This window comes from Macrotis lagotis, chromosome 1, assembly GCF_037893015.1.
Source record: "Macrotis lagotis isolate mMagLag1 chromosome 1, bilby.v1.9.chrom.fasta, whole genome shotgun sequence".
NCBI lineage: Eukaryota > Metazoa > Chordata > Mammalia > Peramelemorphia > Peramelidae > Macrotis > Macrotis lagotis.
In genome coordinates, this window is record NC_133658.1 from 820,919,932 (window position 1) to 820,937,636 (window position 17,705).

Genomic DNA, 17,705 nt, shown 5'->3' on the forward strand with positions numbered 1-17,705 from the left:
TACTTCTAACTGCATTTCTATAGTACTATGAAGTTTACAAAGCTCTTCCTTGTGCAAGAAACCCAGTATTTATAGATTAAAAAAAAACTGAAGCTAAAAAGGTTAAATGATTTACTCAAAATCATATAAAAGAGTATCTGATCCCACATTCATCCCTTTTCACACAATGATTAGAACAAGCCAGTATAGTATATATTGAGGCTACTGATAGGGTCAATAAACATATGGAAATTTAGCTATGGCATTAAGAACTAAAAAAGAACCTTATGTAGCCATATATCTCCTTTTTTTTTTGCCTTTAAATCTAAACAGGCCCTCAGTTTTTCCAAAGAACTGTTATAAATTTTTTTTCTTACACCAGCCCCAACAAATCCATTAATCTATGAATTCTGATGCTGCCCTCTTGGTTTAAGGTCATTATCTACCCTCAGAAAATGAGATGGGTGTAGCCATGCTCTTCATGTGTCTGCTATTTTTCATGGATGGTTGGGGTGTTGGGGATGGGGGGAGACAAAAGACAAAAGCTAAATTCTCAGAAAGAGATGGTCTTTGTGGTTTGAGCTGGGGAAGTCAAGCTTGGAGATATATCTTTTTAGGCATTTCTAGGTCAACTTTCACATCTCCTTACCTGTACAAATGATTGACCCGAGGATTCACACCCAAAGAATTCATCCAGTTTCTAAATGTGCGCTCCTCTCTTGTCTCACCTAAAACAACAGAGGACAACCAGTTATTAAGCAGATGTGTAGAAAACATGCTCTCCTTATAATCAGAATTTACAAAGACTTCTTAAAAAAACTCAAGTGGAGTAAGAGAGAGAGAGAGAGAGAGAGAGAGAGAGAGAGAGAGAGAGAGAGAGAGAGAGAGAGCAGCTGAGAAAAGGGACTAATTGTGATGAACCTTGATTCCTGGCTATCATTTACCAATCTCATTTAGTTAAGTTTTTCTTCTACCCCCACCCCCACCATATGTACAACTAAGATAGCGCTGAAAATGATGAAAAATACAAAAGATACCAGAGTCTTTGTGTTCAAGGTCTAGTAGTCTAACCAGGGAGATAAGATGGTAATGCGCAAAAGAGAAAACAATATAATTCATAATATAAATACTAAGTGACCAAATGTGTGGTACAGATAAGTAAATGGCCAGCCTCATCAAGAAAGACTTCACAGAGGAATATGCTTGAGTGAGGACTTTCAATACACATGGTGGGGTGGCTAGGTGGCACAGTGGTTAGAGCACTGGCCCTGGAGTCAGGAGTACCTGAGTTCAAATCCAGCCTCAGACACTTAATAATTACCTAACTGTGTGGCCTTGGGTAAGCCACTTAACCCCAACTGCCTTGCAAAAACTAAAATAAAAAAAAAATACACATGAGATCTAGCTGTCTAGTTTTTTTTGGGGGGGGGGAAGAGGATTCAGTAGTTAACAGAGGAGTGGAAAAAGGTCTTTGAAGTCAGGGGTAGAGTATGAATAAAGGTATGATAGAGGAAGTGAGCATCTGTTTGTTTTGTTTTTTGTAAGGCAATAGGGTTAAGTGGCTTGCCCAAGGTCACACAGCCAGTTAATTATTAAGTATCTGAGGCCGGATTTGAACTCAGGTCCTCATGACTCCAGGGCCAGTGGCTCTATTCACTGCCCCAACTAACTGTCACCAGCATAACATCTGTTAAGAGATACTGGTTCACCAGATATCTAGTGAAAATCTACTATACATGGGGAAGGTCCTGTGTTCAAATGGCAAGGGGACTGGCCTGACTCAGAAAAGACAAAATAAGTTGATAAGCTTGGATATGGACAGGTAGCTATAATGGCAGGTTCCTAAGCAGATTTGGCAGGTAGGTGGCACAGTGAAGAGAGCTCCAGACCTGTATTCAGGAAAATCTGAATTCAGATCCGATTTTAGCCACTGAATAGCTATGTGACCCTGGGTAAGTTACTTAACTCTGTTTGCTTCAGTTTCAGTTAAAACTGTAAACTACTCCAGTGTCTTCGGCAAGAACATCTCAAATGAAGTTACGAAGAGTCAGACATGACCGAAACAACTGAACACATTTTATTTGGAAGAAGAGTGGTTAAAACATCTTGCCCATGGGAACTCACATTAAAGTCCATTAATTATGTATATTGCTCCTTTTTGATTTATTTAATAATGAAATAAAGGTATTTATACTTTTAGAAGATATGAAAATATCTGATACTAAAATGTTCATTTGTTTCAGTCGGGTCTGACACTTCATGAGGTCATTTGGGGTTTTCTTGCCAAAGATACTAGAGTGGTTTCCCATTTCCTCTTCTAGTTCATTTTACAGATAAGGAAACTGAGGCAAACAGGGTTAAGTAACTTGCCCAGGGTTATACAGTTAATAAGTATCTGAGGTCAGATTTGAACTCAGGAAGATGAGTCTGGCATTTCTCCACTACACCAGAAAGCTGCCCCCAAAATGACATAAGCATTTTCTTTCTAAAATCATTCAATTCTAATAATGGGTGAAGCCTATATATAATGGATGGGATGTAATAGTAGTTTATTCTTCTTTCTTGTCTTTAATTTATCTGTTTATTCTCTTCTTTTCTCTTTTCTTAATACCAAGAAGCTGATAACCCATTTGAAAGTTGCTCATAAATGTGATTTATTATGTTTACAATCAAGTTTTGAACCACAAACTGTCCAGCTATCATATGTGTTTTATTTTCCTAAGATGATGTGTTTTTATTTTCCTTGAAGAAACCATTTATTGTTAACTTTCAAGAGACTCTGGCCAATGTCTTTGAACTCTGGTTTATGTATCAGATATTCCCAAAATCATGATAGAAGCAGGTATAGTTACTTTAAAGAGATCATCAATTGATACCTTTGACCTCTGGTTTATGTGTTCTGATTTTTCCAAAATCTTGATACATCAGTTATAGTTACCTTCAAGGGATCCCCAATCAATGTCTTGGTTCTCTGGTTTATGTAAGGCAGGGTATCTGTTAAAGAGATTGGCAATGAAAGCCAAGTTCAACTTGGGGTTCCCACGAACAACATCTGTGGCGGTAACAAATTGCCGGCATCCCAGTCTTTCTGCTTGTTGCAACATACATTCAGCCCTCTGGATGTCATCCTTTTCCTGCATCAATGTAGACAGATCTCAAGTCTTGGTCAAAGTACTGTAAGGCTTGAAGTGTATAGGCATAATATAAAAATTAACCTTCAGTTTACTTATATCATTAGTATTTTCCCATAGTGACTACTGAAAACTTATCAGTATTTTATATATAACTTTTATTAGCCTGAAATCAGTACCTAAGATAAAAGCCTAAAAGAGACCTTAAAAGCTTATCTCTAGGACTAGAATTTTATCTAAAGGAATTATGGACAGGTTCTTTAAAAATTTACAAGATAATTCATAAGCTCTTATTATTACATCTAATTTGTAATAAGGTTTATCAGATATTTTAGAGAATGCCTCAAAACTCAATTCTGAACAGATTAGATAAATTAAGTTTATAAAATTCTTAAAATTTTAATCAAAAATTCTAGGGGTGGCTAGTGGCGAAGTGGATAGAGCACTGGCCCTGGAGTCAGGAGGATCTGAGTTCAAATCTGACCTCAGACACTTATAAATTACCCAGCTGTGTGACCTTGGGCAAGCCACTTAACCCCGTTTGCCTTGCAAAAACCTGAAAAAACAAAAATTCTAAAAATATCTATGTAAAGTCTAATATCTAGAATTCCTTTTTACTTTGGCACTTTAATATATTGTATATAACATAGTAGTAATAAAAGCTTATGATATATCATTCTAAAAGTTCACAAAGAACACCACATACATTATCTCACTGAAGCCACATAATAACAACTGGAGGGAAGACATAGATGAGAAACTAAGACTCTCTTTATATAGCTATTTGGTTTCAGAGTGAGAAGCGGAACCCCCAACTTTTCTGTCTTCAAGTCCCATCTTTCCAGGACCTTATTACCCAAATATTTTCTTCCTCATCATCCAGCACTTAACACATAGTAGGTATTCAATAATGTTTATTACTGATTGTTCAATTCTTTAACTTCCATGTCTTCTTTTAAGAATAAGAGATCATTAACACCAATCCCATTCACTGGGGCAATCTGAACTTCAATGTCATATTTTTATTAAAATAAGTTTGTATATCCATTCTTACCCTTATTCCTGACATGTCAATGACAATAGCAGCAATACCTTCCTCATCTCCTTTTGGAGCCACTTGTTCAAGCAGATGATAATAAGCTTTTGAGTCCTGTAAGAAATTGAGAAATTACTATTTTAAAATAATGCATTTAAACTACATGTGTGTCGTGGCAGTATTTTCCGATAGCAAGCATGCTTTATTTCTGATTCTGTACTCATTCAAGACTAGAATGTCATTAACAAAGCTAGAAGCATTTTGCTAATTTGTATCATTTTACTTTATTTTCTATTCCAAAGGAATAAAAATTTTAAATTACAAGAAAAAAACCCCAAACAAACCCAAACCATATGCTACCCTTGCTGCTTTTTTAAGGGAATACAGTTTACATGAATTAAATTGAATGCATGAAAAAGATACCTTTAAAATGCTGTAGAAGTCAGTCAGCTAAGGGTTTAACAAAAGACATGACAGGAGGAAGCAGAAGAGTTCAAAGAAACATTAAATTGACACTAAGCAAAAAAGAAAAAGGTCAGAGACAGAAGTTGAAGCAATTACCAAGCATTCTTTAGGGAAAAGAAGGAGAGTAAAATAGCTTATGCAGGTAATTCTTGGCTAGACATTTGGAACTCATAAATCCAGAAATAAAAGCCAAATTAAGTCTTTCTCATAGAATAACAGGAGTTTGAACTTATGGATGGTAGTTCCACCATTTCCAATATTCTAGAAAATGTCTCATCTAGAAGAAAAATACTAAGAATTCCTATCTTGTCAAAGAATATTCTTATTTTCACGTGAGGAAACAGCTAACTAGATAGGTAGCTAACTAGTTACATTATTTAAATTCTCTCAAAGTAGCTTAAACATGAAAGGATAGTAAGACCAATCCCTTAAAGCAGTGCTTAGTTGTATTTTATGCCACAATATATGAACTTGCCACTTCAGTCATATTCAGAGTGCCAGCAGGAAAGAGAAGCAGCTGGATTACCAGATGTCCCATGGACCTCCCAGGGACTAGTGGGAGTTATACAGATGGAATGACTATCTCCTCTTTCAGTAAATGTTGACTTGTTATGACTAAAATATATTTCTCTTTTATTGTTGCCATCAAAAAGAGAATTTGCATCACTATGTCAATATTACTGTACTTTTTTTTATAATGATTCTCATCTCATATAGAAACTTTCCAAACTTGCAAATGGTTACAACTCTGGATGAATACAAGTCTATTGAAAAGAAATCAGTTTAATTTGTGTTTCTGAACAGCTCTAAAATTTTCAGTATGTTAATTTTATTTGAGAAAAGAAAATAATTTAGAAAGACTGAGTTGTTAATAGCAACTGAAGTCAGATACTTTGTTGTTGTTCACTCATGTCCAATTTTTTGTGATCTCATTTGGGATTTTCTTGCTATCTCTTTCTCCAGTTTATTTTACAGATGTGGAAACTGGGGCAGAGAAGGTTAAGTGATTTGCCTAAGATCATATAGTAAGTAAGTGTCTGAGGCCAGATCTGACGTCAAGAAGGAAGAATTTTCCCGATTGCTGGCTCAGCATTCTATCCACTGCACTCATCTAGAAGCTAGACACTTAGTTCAAATCTGATCAAGTTTTGGTGGAGTCCAGACTTATAGTCAACAGGTTTTGAAAATAATATCTAGTATTTATGGTTTGCAAAGTTTTTTTGGTTTTTTTTGCAAAGCAGTGGGGTTAAGTGGCTTGCCAGGAGCAGCTAGGTACCACAGTGGATAGAGCACCAGCCCTAGAATCAGGAGTACCTGACTTCAAATCCATCTCAGACATTTAATAATTACCTAGCTGTGTGGCCTTCGGCAAATCACTTAACCCCATTTACCTTGCAAAATCCTAAAAGAAAAATAAAATAAAATAAATTTAAAAAATAAATAAAAAATTAAGTGGCTTGCCCAAGGCCACACAGCTAGGTAATTATTAAGTGTCTCAGGCCAGATTTGAACTCGGGTAACTTCTGACTCCAAGGTCAGTGCTCTATCCACTGCTTCACTTAGCTGCCCCCTTGCAAAAGTGTTTTACATAACTCACTTGATCCTCATGACTATGAATTAATTATTATTATAATTATATCAGCATAATGATATAATTATAATTATTCTCATTTTAAAGATGAGAAAACAGACATAGAAAGAATAAAAGTGACTAGTTCATGCCTTATTCCAAATCTTGCAATCTACTAACTATACCATCTGTCTTTCCCTAGTTTAAGCAGGGAAATGTTCTTGAAGGTTTCAATGGATAAACTTCAGGAAAAAAGGAAACTTTCTACAAGCAAGTCCACTGGAATTGGAACTCCATGAAAAGACCAGGAAGAGAAGATAAAGCTTAAACAATGTAAAGAATCAGAGGCCCTATACCAATCATCTAGCTCACATCATTGCTTTAGTAAGAATTTAGTAGAATTCCAAGGTATTTTGAGGGGGTCACTTAGTGTATCACTTGTCCCTTTGCTGTCCCTGAATGATACTCTTAAGTTTCTTGAGAAACAATTACTTTTCTAGTAAAGCAATTAAATATCCCATCCCTGGCCAGAAAACAACAAAAAACCCCAAAACAAAACAGAAAAGCCAACTATTGATGCTCACTAATGTATCTTCTTATATGCTTAAAGAATATCAATTAAACCTTCTTTTTAGGGGATCTGGAATTGATAAGCCACTGAGATTATAGAATTTAATATTCTACCATTCTAGTATTCTCTTTGGAAGAAGTCTTATTCAAGAGAAAATTTTCAGAATTACTATATTTGAACTTCATAAAACTTCCACATGAAGAAAATAAGCAAATGTTCACAAAATTTATCCACATTTTTTAAAAAAAAACTTTGTTCTCAAATTTGTCAAAGAGTAAGTTTTGTCCATTTTCTAGGAAAGTATTCACCACTTATGAGATTAGAAAGATATCAATCATATCCATAACATAATATGTACCTATAAAACCTGACATTTGTCTCCCTTTGTCTTACCTACCGAGCTCCAATGATAGCTAACTGAAATAGCTAAGACTTCTAAAATATGAATAACTTAAGTCACTAGAACCTAAGAGATTTCTTCCTATACCCAGGAGTGATAATTTTACTGAGTCCAAAGTCTATAGGGCCAAGGATTTATAACCTGAAATCTGTGGAAAGATTTCAGGGGGTCCATGAATCCATGTAAGGAAAAAATTTACACCTTTTATTTTCATTAACTTCTAATTCAAATCTATCATTTCCTTCAATTTAAAAAAAAAACATCATTTTAAAGGATTCATAGGCTTTACCAGATTGCCAAAAGGGTCCATGACACAAAAACGGGCTATAGACGGGTCTAAAGAAAAGTATCTAGGTGGAACTTCAACCAGTCCTAATACCTTCCTTATGGTTCCAATAATAGTCAATTGAATTAAACTACATCCTCCTACCTTGATGTCAGTACTGAAGTTGTTGATTTTATTGCAGCCTGAGTTTTCAAGGTGATAATTTGCCCATCTCAGTAAAAGGTCCTCAGGAGAAAGTTTCATCAAATCCTCCAGACTCTCACCTTCCCTCAAAAGGGCAATCAGAGCTAGACAAGTAAAAAAGTAAAAGGGAAATTAAAAAATAAATTCTAGGTGCATGGGGAGATTGGGCATGTCTTCCATCAATATAATCTATGGACTTAATCCAGAGAAGGAATTTATAGTCCCTTAATATTTATAGGTTGGGTTTATCATCTGTAAAATGAGACAGTTGGAAAAAAATCCTCTAAGATCCCTTTGAGTTCTAATATTCTAATACTATTACTTGTCTGTAGGTTTTGTTTGTATTTAAGAGAATTCCTATGGGTATACTGATGGATCAATTTTTCTTTTTTTCCTCCCTTCAGAATCAAATGTTTAAAAGGGAGATTGAGGAAGGAAGAAGACACACTAAAAACTTGGTGGAGTTGTGCTGGAAGACTAATTTTTTAGGTCTATCAAAAAATCTCATAGTTCTTTCTAGCCAATAATTTCATTTTAGATAATATTCCCTGTTTTCCTACAAGAAAAATGGATGTAAAGTCTTCTGGCATTAACTATTATTCTCCAATTTAATTTGAAACAACTGAGGAAAGAAAGAAAAGTGAACTGCTCAGGATCACAGTGGTACAACCAGAAATATCATTCAGGTTAACTCAAAATTCATTTTGTGTTACTAGATCATGTTTCCTGATATGATAATATTTTTACTTTTGGTAAATCAATTTGGTAATAATGACAATATAACAGTCTCTCAACTCTCAAAGCTATTTTAGAGTTCAACTACTTACTTGTATCATTATAGCAATTTAGAAATGCAAACAATCTAACCTCCTTCTATCAGCTTCCAGAAGAAAAGGTTTTATTTAGATAGATTTAATTTAGAATCTGATATTTTAAAGTCAACATTTTTGCGCCACAGTTTCTGAACCTATTTATTCTTTTCCTTTTTTAAAATATTAGTTATAAAGAATCACCACAATAATGTGTTTTTATATATATGGATTGAGATTGTAAATGTAAAGCTCTCTATACATGCTTATTCTTTTATTATTATTATTATTATTATTATTATTATTATTATTATTATTATTACAGAATAAGGTATTTAAAAGACACTATAGGAAACCCCACAGAATTTTACTACTAAAAAATATCCAATGGAAGTTATATACTTCTGGTTAGTCATATTCAGATATGAAATAAATCTTCTAGAATGTGAGAGCTGGAAGCTTTTAATAAATGAATATTAAATTCTTTAATTTTGTGAGTCTCAGAGAGATGAAATGACTTGTCCAACATCTCACAGCTAAGTCAGTGGCAGAATCAAGGTTAGAATCCAAGTTTCTGGATCTTTAGTCCAGTGGTCTTTCCACTACCATACTGTGTTGTAAGATACTTAGCACTGACCCATGAGACTGAGATATCATTATTTTGTGTGGAAAGGGTATGTTGTGGCAAGTGTTTCAAAACATATGCAATAAACTTAGTAGGTCATTTCTTATGAATTGTATATCCATCATGTGACCTTTGTACTCCATTTAAGCCATGAAAATTCCTCCTGTGTAATCTACAGGAGATTCTCTTTTTGACAAGGAGCATTCTGTACAAATTCAAGTACAAAATAATAATCTACAATATCCATTATTATAGTGGATAGCATGGCAGGCATAGTGGATAAAGTGCTAGACTAGAGTCAAGAAGACTCATCATCTTGGGTTCAAACCCAGCCTCTGACACTTACTAGCTGTGTGATCCTGGACAAATGACTTAACCCTGTTTGCCTCAGTTTCTTCATTTGTAAAATAAGAAGGAGAAAGAAATGGCAAACTGTTCTAATAATCTGCTTAGAAAACTTTTTTTAATCTTTCATCATTTATTTTAGTTATGATTGAAAAGCCTCAAATACTTGTTCTTTGTTTTGTTTTATGCAAATAGCATTGCTCATAAAACTTACAGAATATTCAAAATACAAAACATATATGAAATTTCAATACTGAGCCCTGTAAACATAGTCTAGCAGTTGTATGAATCTTTTTAAAAAATCCTCAAATGAGGATCACAGATTCAAAAATGACTAAAATAACTGAACAAAAAAATTTTCAATTATCTAGATCTAAAATGAGCCATCTGAGGAAAGAAAGCTTTTTGAGGTTGGAGTCCCAGACAACTAAAGGAAGCTACATGTTCCATTTAAGCAGCTATTATCAGCCTGTGGTACTGAGAAGTATTTTAAGAGGTCTGATTACTATGGAAGAGAAGAGAAATGATGAAGTGTTTTAATTCTATTCTGCTGTGTCAGACAAAGAGTCTAGCATTCATTTACATAAACTTTATTCAAGTTTTCTTAAACAGCCCAAGTGTCTTTCACACCATTCTCTATTTCATCCAAATAAAGCTGTATTAATGGAAGGCTTTATAGCTTCTGTGGGTACCTTCATTTCTGCTGAGTTCAATGTCAGCAAATAATCCGATTTTGATGACTTGCCACAAAAGGCCCAAGACCAGATAAGGTTTCCCCTCTTTTAAGTCCTCAGCTCCTATGTTAACCACATGGCACCCAATGGCTGAAGCAGAGTTAAGAGCCAGGTTCAAATTCTCCTAAAGGGGGGAAAATGACAGAAATATGCCAATAAACATCGGGTGGTAACTGTTGAAGACAGCAACAATCGCAACAACTTGACAACCCACTAACATTTGATTTCTTCTGAAGTCTTTACAGAGCTTTAAATGCATTATTTCATTAGATCACTTAACATCTCTGAGAATAAAAAAAGTATTAAATAATAGAATGAGAGGAAAAAAAGTTGAAATGAGAAGACCCAGTGGCTAATCTGATGTAGTATTCTTCAAAAAAAAAAAAGACAAAGCAGAGTGCCCATTTTAGAAACTAATCTTACATTTTCCACCCTGCTTAGAAATGGTAGCAGCAGACTAAACTCCCCTACTGAGAAAGGGCACTATTATTTTGTTCAAGGAGACAACCCATTGTCTTGTCATTGCCTATATACTATAACACAACAGTTGATGTAAAGAAAGGTCATAAAAGGACATAGCTTTCTTGGCATGGAAAGTTACTGGGAAGAGAATAAAAAGCAATATTTAAATTTCTGGAAGATCTATGGCTGGTGTTATTATGACAATATTTACTGAGTACCCATGATACCTAGAAAACTTGGTTAAATATACATACAAGTTACAGACTAATTCCTTATAACCAATGTGTAGGGGGTTAAAATGGGTTGATTCAGTCTATGCACAGTGATCCTTAAAGGACCACTTGAATGCCAAGGGGGAAAAAAAGATAGAACTGACACACGAAGCAAAACAAATGTCAGGAATCCTATGATGAGAAAATAATGATAGTGCTTTAAGATTTGCAAAAAAACTTTATATTGAATATTTTAGCTGATCTTCATTTATCTATGTGGCAGATGCTATTATAATCACCTTTCACTGATGAGGAAGTTCAGATATGAGAGGTTAAGTAAAGTGCTAAGTGTCACACAGGTAGGAAATGTCTGGATTGGAATCTGAACCTAGGTTTTCCTCACTTTTTCATCACTATTATTATGTTCTGCTGCTTTTGCGTTTTAAAAAATTTAATATTTAAAAAATATTGAATTCAAATTTTACTTTGCTTTTATTAAGATCTACCTTCTCTCCCCTCCTTCTGACCCCCCTGCCCAATGAGAAAGCAAGAAAAACAAACCCTCTAATGTGTAATCAAGTCAAAAAAATTTCTACATTGGCTATGCAAAAAAAAAGCCTCAACCTGCAATCTGAGTCCAACCCTTTTCTTTCAGAAAATGGGTAGCATGTTTCATCATAAGTCCTCTAGAACTGAGGTTGATCACTGTATTCCTACAAATTCCTATGTCTTCCAAGATTTTGTCATAATATTATTATCACTATATGAATTGTTCTTCTAGTTCTAGCCTCTTCATTTTGCATTAGTTCATATAAGCCTTTCCAAATTTTTCTGAACCCCCCCCACCTGCTTAAATCCAAATAGGAATCAACAAATTGATACAGTACAGATTAACTGACCAGAGCTATATATTCTTAACCAAGTAGATTCAATTATTTTAAAGAAGTGGAATGCAAAGTAGAAAGGAAACTTAATGATTCTGAATGCACTTATTGCTGGTTGGTGTTCCAGCTACTCAAAATAATTGAATGCTAAAGTAGGTTATATTTATTGCACTGATGCAGCCAATAATGTAGTATGCCGCAGTGAAGGCTGCCAGAACACTTCCCGTTTTCCACCCCTTCATTTCTTAGAAAGATTTATCTTTTTCACTAAAATGGCATGTTTTTGGAATGGACTCAAAGAAAACTTGTAGGGGAAGTTTCACATTAAATCTAAGCTATTGAGAATTTTCTTCATAAATGAATCTTCCTCTTCAACCTCTCTTCCCCAATTTCTTTTTTTTATTATAGTCCAGCTATTGGTTATATTAAAATATAAAAAAGAAACATTTCCTCTTAACTCCTATCTATCTATCTGTACAGAAATCACAAGCCCTGAATTCTGGCATATTTCTCTTTCTAGTCCAGTTTCTGGGAAATACTGTACTAAATCAAAGCAAAACTAATTTTATACATTTGCAACATGCTGATTCTGGTAGCTTAGAACAGGGGACATAAATTGATTTTGTGCCTTAGCATTCCTCTCTCACCTAAATCTATTCCTGTAACTCAGTTGAAGCAGAAAACAAAACAAAACAAAACATTTTTTTCATACCTGGATGGTAAATGGGGTAAGTTTCTTTTTGTTGATTGTTCTTTCATCAATTGTATCTGGCACTGACAGGTTGATCATTTTACTAAAATGGAAAAGATCAAAATGAAAACAATGAATTAGTGGGCTCCTAGCCATCAATTCCTAACAAAACTGAATTTTTTGATATTCCAACATCTCTGTAAACAAGCAAGGCAACATTATACCTAGGCCCATAGGTGGCAGAGACCTGGAATCAGGAAGGACTGAGTTCAAATTTGATCTTATATAGTCACCAGCTATGTAACCCTGAGAAAGTTTTTTTCATCTTAGTTTCCTCAACTGTAAAAGAAAGATAATAACAGCACCTATGTTTTAAGGTTGTTGTGAAGATCAAATGAGATAAATTTATAGAGGGCTAGCTCAGTTTTCTTTGTTCCTTCCTAATCTATTCTCCCCATAATTGAAATGTAAAACCAAAAAGGATTACTTTGATTCAAATGAATAGGCTTAGAATTACTAGAACAGATTTGGTATAACTGAGGGAGAGAAGCTGAATATTTTATTTTTTTATTGGAAATCATATTTATTTTTCCAATTATATGTAAAGGCAGTTTTTCAACAGTTTTCCAAAGGAAAAACATAAAAGAAGTTTTATAAACGTGAACATGAACATAGTATGCTTTGTTCTGCATTTATACTCCATGATTTTTTTCTCTGAATGGCATTGGCCAGAGCAGGCCTCTCAGGGTTGTCCTCGATCTCTGCGCTGAAGCTGTATACTTTAACATGTTTGAACCAGGACAGAAGAAGCAAATGCATTTTGTACATCCACACTCACATTCCCACTGATATCCACACCCACACCTACCTACACCCACTCACACCCTTGAATTTTCTTAGTATATCAGTAAATCTTCAAGAGGCAATTAACTGTCACTTGATAGGATTCTGGACTCCAAAGTGGATCCCGAATTCAAATCTGAGCTCAGACACTTACTAGCTATGATACCCTGGAAAAGTCACTTAACCTATTTGCCTCAGTTTCCTCATCTGTAAAATGAGCTGGAGAAGGAAATGGCAAGTCACTCCAGTATCTTTTGCCAAGAATATCCCAAATACAGGTTTTCTTGCCCTCCAAGTGTCAGATACAACAGAAATGACTGAACAACAAATGTTGATGATGCCAAAGAAAATCATTTGTATCCTCATTTCCTCAGACACTTCAATCAAGGTCATTTCTTAATCAAGAAAGCCAGCAGAGAGAACCAGTCGATCTACATATTTCTGGTCTGGAAAAGAACACCATCTTCACCTATCTGTTGTTAAAAATAGGAGCATTAAAACTTGATGAGGAAGTAATGGAAGGATTTAAGTATTCTCCAAAAACTATACATTGAGGAAGTAGTGCTTAGTCTCAGTTAATGGAAATCCCCTCTTCTATTTTGGTATCTTCGTCAAACTCTGTAATCCAAGCTGAATAAATTTCTTCAATATCTTAGATCTTGTTGTATTTATTATTCTACTTCTCTCCTATCCTGGGTTTTTCTGTTCTATCATATTAAATATAGTATTTTACATTCTATTCTATTCTATTCTATTCTATTCTATTCTATTCTATTCTATTCTATTCTATTCTATTCTATTCTATTCTATTCTATTCCAGTACTAATTTCCCCTGGTAGGATCTGATACTACCTGACTAGGTCAGGTACATACTGCAGTGTAGCAAAACCCTGTAATTTATAAGATAAAAGAGACAAGTACCAGCCTGGATAGAGTTCTAGATGTGGGATAAGGAAATGTGCATTTGCATTGTTCATCAGACTTGCCATGTGACTGGGAACAATAAATCAGTTAATCTCTAAGTATCAGTGTCTCCTCTATAAGATGGGGATAATTATACTGCTGACCTCACTATGCTGTTTAGAGTAAAGTAAACTGGAGTTGTTTTTCCAAGAAAAATCAGAATAGTATAGTGAAAAAAAAATTTTTTTTAATTCAGAGAGAAGAGACCTAAGTTAAATTCCTAGCTCTGTTAATTATTAATTTTTTTGTTCTTGGACAGATCACTTAATCACTTTGTAATCCAGTTTCCCTATCTACAAGAGTTAATAATAACTTACTTTCTATTTGACAAGGTTTTTATAAGAAAAGTACACTGTGAACTTTAAAACCAAAATATATTTGTTCAGTTAAAGTTATTATTATTGTTGTTTTGTTAATAATAATAGTAGATTTCACTATAACTGAATATTTGATAGTCACAGAGGAGAGAAATGGAAGATGCCTCAGTTATGAGAGCTTGTTCTACTTAAAAGTTTTACAATAAAAAATTATCTTTACTTAAAGAAGGCAAAAATTGCCATTAACAATATTTTTAAAAAGAAAAACACTCTCTGGCTGAAAATTGTGCTTTCTCTCACCATAACTATGATAGTATTTCAGGCAAGAAAACAAAATTATTTAATATAATTATCATTAATGGTAATAATAATAGCCAGTTTTATAAAGCAACATATTTTACAAATTAATTCCATTTTCCTTTCACAACAGTCCTAGGACATGAGGAAACTGAAGTCAAGAGGTTAAGTGACTGGACATTTATATTGCATTTTAAAGTTTGCAAAGCACTTTATATACTTTATCTTATCTGATCTTCAAATACAAGAGAGGTAAGTACTACAGGTATTGCTATTCCCATTTTATAGATGAGCATCCTGAAATTTAGAGTGATTAGAAGCTAAAATGACCTTGTCTCTATTTTCTATCCACTTGATAACTATTTATATTTATGCAGTCTCTCCCATTTAAATATAAATTCCTTAGGAGCAGGCACAGTTTTCACCTTTAAAAAAAATTCAAAAATGCTTCTGAACTATTGGTTGATCACAAACTATCTCCTGGAGGAACTTTGTCTTCAATTCTACTGGGAAGAGGGTGCAAAACAGTTTCAGTTCAGAAGAGAATCAGAGGGTAGACATGCTAGAGAAGCCAGCCCATCAGATTTGAGGATATGGGTTGAGGGAAGGGATATTGCAACCTTTATCCAGATCAACATGGCAGAAAGCATGGTGAAGGGCATTCCACAATTGGGATTAGTAGAATGGACAAAAAAAAAATAACCAGTATTCTAAGAATAGAATATATTTATAACTTATTATAAATATTATAAGAATTTATTTATAATAAATGATTTATAAGTGTGGGGGAAATGATAAATTTAAGTAAGGCTGTGGAATTCCTTGAAAACTAACCTAAGGAATCCAGAATTTGAACTTGATTCTATGACTTAAGTCATTAAATGTTTCAAAGCAGGAAAAATGGCATGGTCAAAGTGGTGTTTTATGAAAGGAGAATCAGGTGGTGATCCCCAAAATGGATTAGGGCAAATAGAAACTGGAATCAAGGAGTTTAGTTAGAATTATATGTATGTATATATATATATATATTATATGTATATAATATATATATATGTATATATGTATATATGTATATATGCATATGTGAAGTGATGAGAGGACTGAGCTAAATTCAAACATCTTATAGTTCTTAGATAAAGTCATGAGCTCCTTACAGAATCATAGGAATTAAGTCATTTTATTTGAGGACACCAAGGTCCAGAGAAGTTAAGTAAATTACCCAAGGTTACAAAGGATACTTAAGGGTCATAGTAGTAATACAAACCCAAGTCCTCTGATTCTAAATTCAAAAGTAATTCCAATACATTACCCTGGAATGAACTAGAACAGTTTAAGGTAAGGTAAGGTTGCATGAGCACCTACCAAGGATGTGGTAGAGGGCTTTTCTACATAGGGAGAGAGGCTAAACAAAATAATCATCCCAAAGGACCTGTCCACCTCTGAGTCTATAGTCACTGGTCTAGGTCAGGACAATAAGAAAGAACAATGAAAAAATGTGAAAAATATATCAAAGGAAGAATCACAGAACTTGATGCCTGACAGATAGAATGTGGAAGTCAAAGAAGGTTTGACCCTGGGTAGCTATGAAATCAGTAGGACCAGAAAGAGAAATCAAACTGCCAAGAAGGGGAGCTGGATTAAAGTCAGGGGTGAGGGGAGGGTGAAGTTAAACTCAGATTTGAATATGTTTCATTTAAGACAATGACCACACAAGTGCAAATGTCCTTAATGAATGTGATGTTGTTAAATCAAAATAAAACATATAGAATGGATCTAGTATAGGCTAGAGATACCTGAATGATATTGTCAAAATGCTGAAGTCCCATACAATAATTAGGTTGATCTAATTTAAACCCCTGGAGAAGCCTAGACTTCTTTTCATGATCTTGCAACGACCAAGTAATAGCAATGGTAAATTGTCTGCTGGGTTATATTGCCCATGCTTTGGGGACTATTGCTTTTTCTCAATTGCTTGATAAATTTTTTCCCCTAAATTCATAGCAAGGTCTTGAGTCCATGAATGTACAACACAAAATTCTATTTTAATCACAGGACTGAGTTCCTCAACTCTGATGACAAAACATATTCAAAGTTAAGGGACAAAATGTGCAAATGACTCCTCTCGGTTATAATTTCCCATTTTATCTTACTTTTGCACTGCTATCAGGGATGTTTAGATGCCACAAAATAGCAAAGTTTTATAAATTATTTGCACTTTGACCACAGAATCCATCATGTCTTTTTTCCCACAATAAATCTAACTTTTTAATTATGTTTAGTTTAGGCTTTTATTAAAATTAGTTTGGACCCCCTTAACTATCAAGCAGTGACTAGGGAAAAGAAATCAGTAGAGTGCTGTGTTATCAGGAAACTGCCATTCATGGAATTAAAACAGTGGCAAGTTTACTCCATACAGTAAAAAATCGTGTGTGTGTGTGTGTGTGTGTGTACACATTCATAATTATATGTTATAAATTTATGTATATAAAAATAAGTGTTAGGAACATATGTATGGGTATACATATTTATACATAAAACAAATACACACATATGTATGGCATGGACACTTTTAGAAACCTTTGAGGAAGTATTATTTACCATAGGACGATGCCATCTCCAACAGCAGTAAAGAGGTCATCTGTATTTGGATCCATAGGGAGGACGTGCTTACAATCAGGATCATTTTCCAGGGCTTTGTTTATCCAGTTAACAAAGGCATATTTTTCTTCCTCTGCAAGTCAATGATTACATTTATCCATTTGCAGAACCATACTCCAATATAAATATCAAAATGAACTCTGATCTCAAAATATCAGAGTTGGAACAAACCTTCTAAGTTCATCTAGTCCATCCCCCTGTTACCTTCCAAAAACCTTCAATGTCTTTCATAAAGAGTCATAGT

The 17,705-nt window shown here is 34.3% G+C and overlaps 1 protein-coding gene across 7 annotated transcripts in view; it reads right to left on the bottom strand.

Moving 5' to 3' along the window:
• Nucleotides 1-17,705, bottom strand: part of LCP1 (lymphocyte cytosolic protein 1) — a 109,262-nt gene that overhangs the window by 17,005 nt on the left and 74,552 nt on the right. For all 7 annotated transcript variants that reach the window (XM_074217089.1, XM_074217086.1, XM_074217087.1 and 4 more), the window contains 7 exons: nucleotides 17,402-17,534; nucleotides 12,405-12,486; nucleotides 10,093-10,258; nucleotides 7,583-7,725; nucleotides 4,165-4,260; nucleotides 2,918-3,113; nucleotides 629-707 (listed from right to left, as the gene is read on the bottom strand). In XM_074217089.1, the coding sequence (XP_074073190.1) occupies nucleotides 629-707; nucleotides 2,918-3,113; nucleotides 4,165-4,260; nucleotides 7,583-7,725; nucleotides 10,093-10,258; nucleotides 12,405-12,486; nucleotides 17,402-17,534 (895 nt within the window). The remainder of the gene's footprint in view (nucleotides 1-628; nucleotides 708-2,917; nucleotides 3,114-4,164; nucleotides 4,261-7,582; nucleotides 7,726-10,092; nucleotides 10,259-12,404; nucleotides 12,487-17,401; nucleotides 17,535-17,705) is intronic.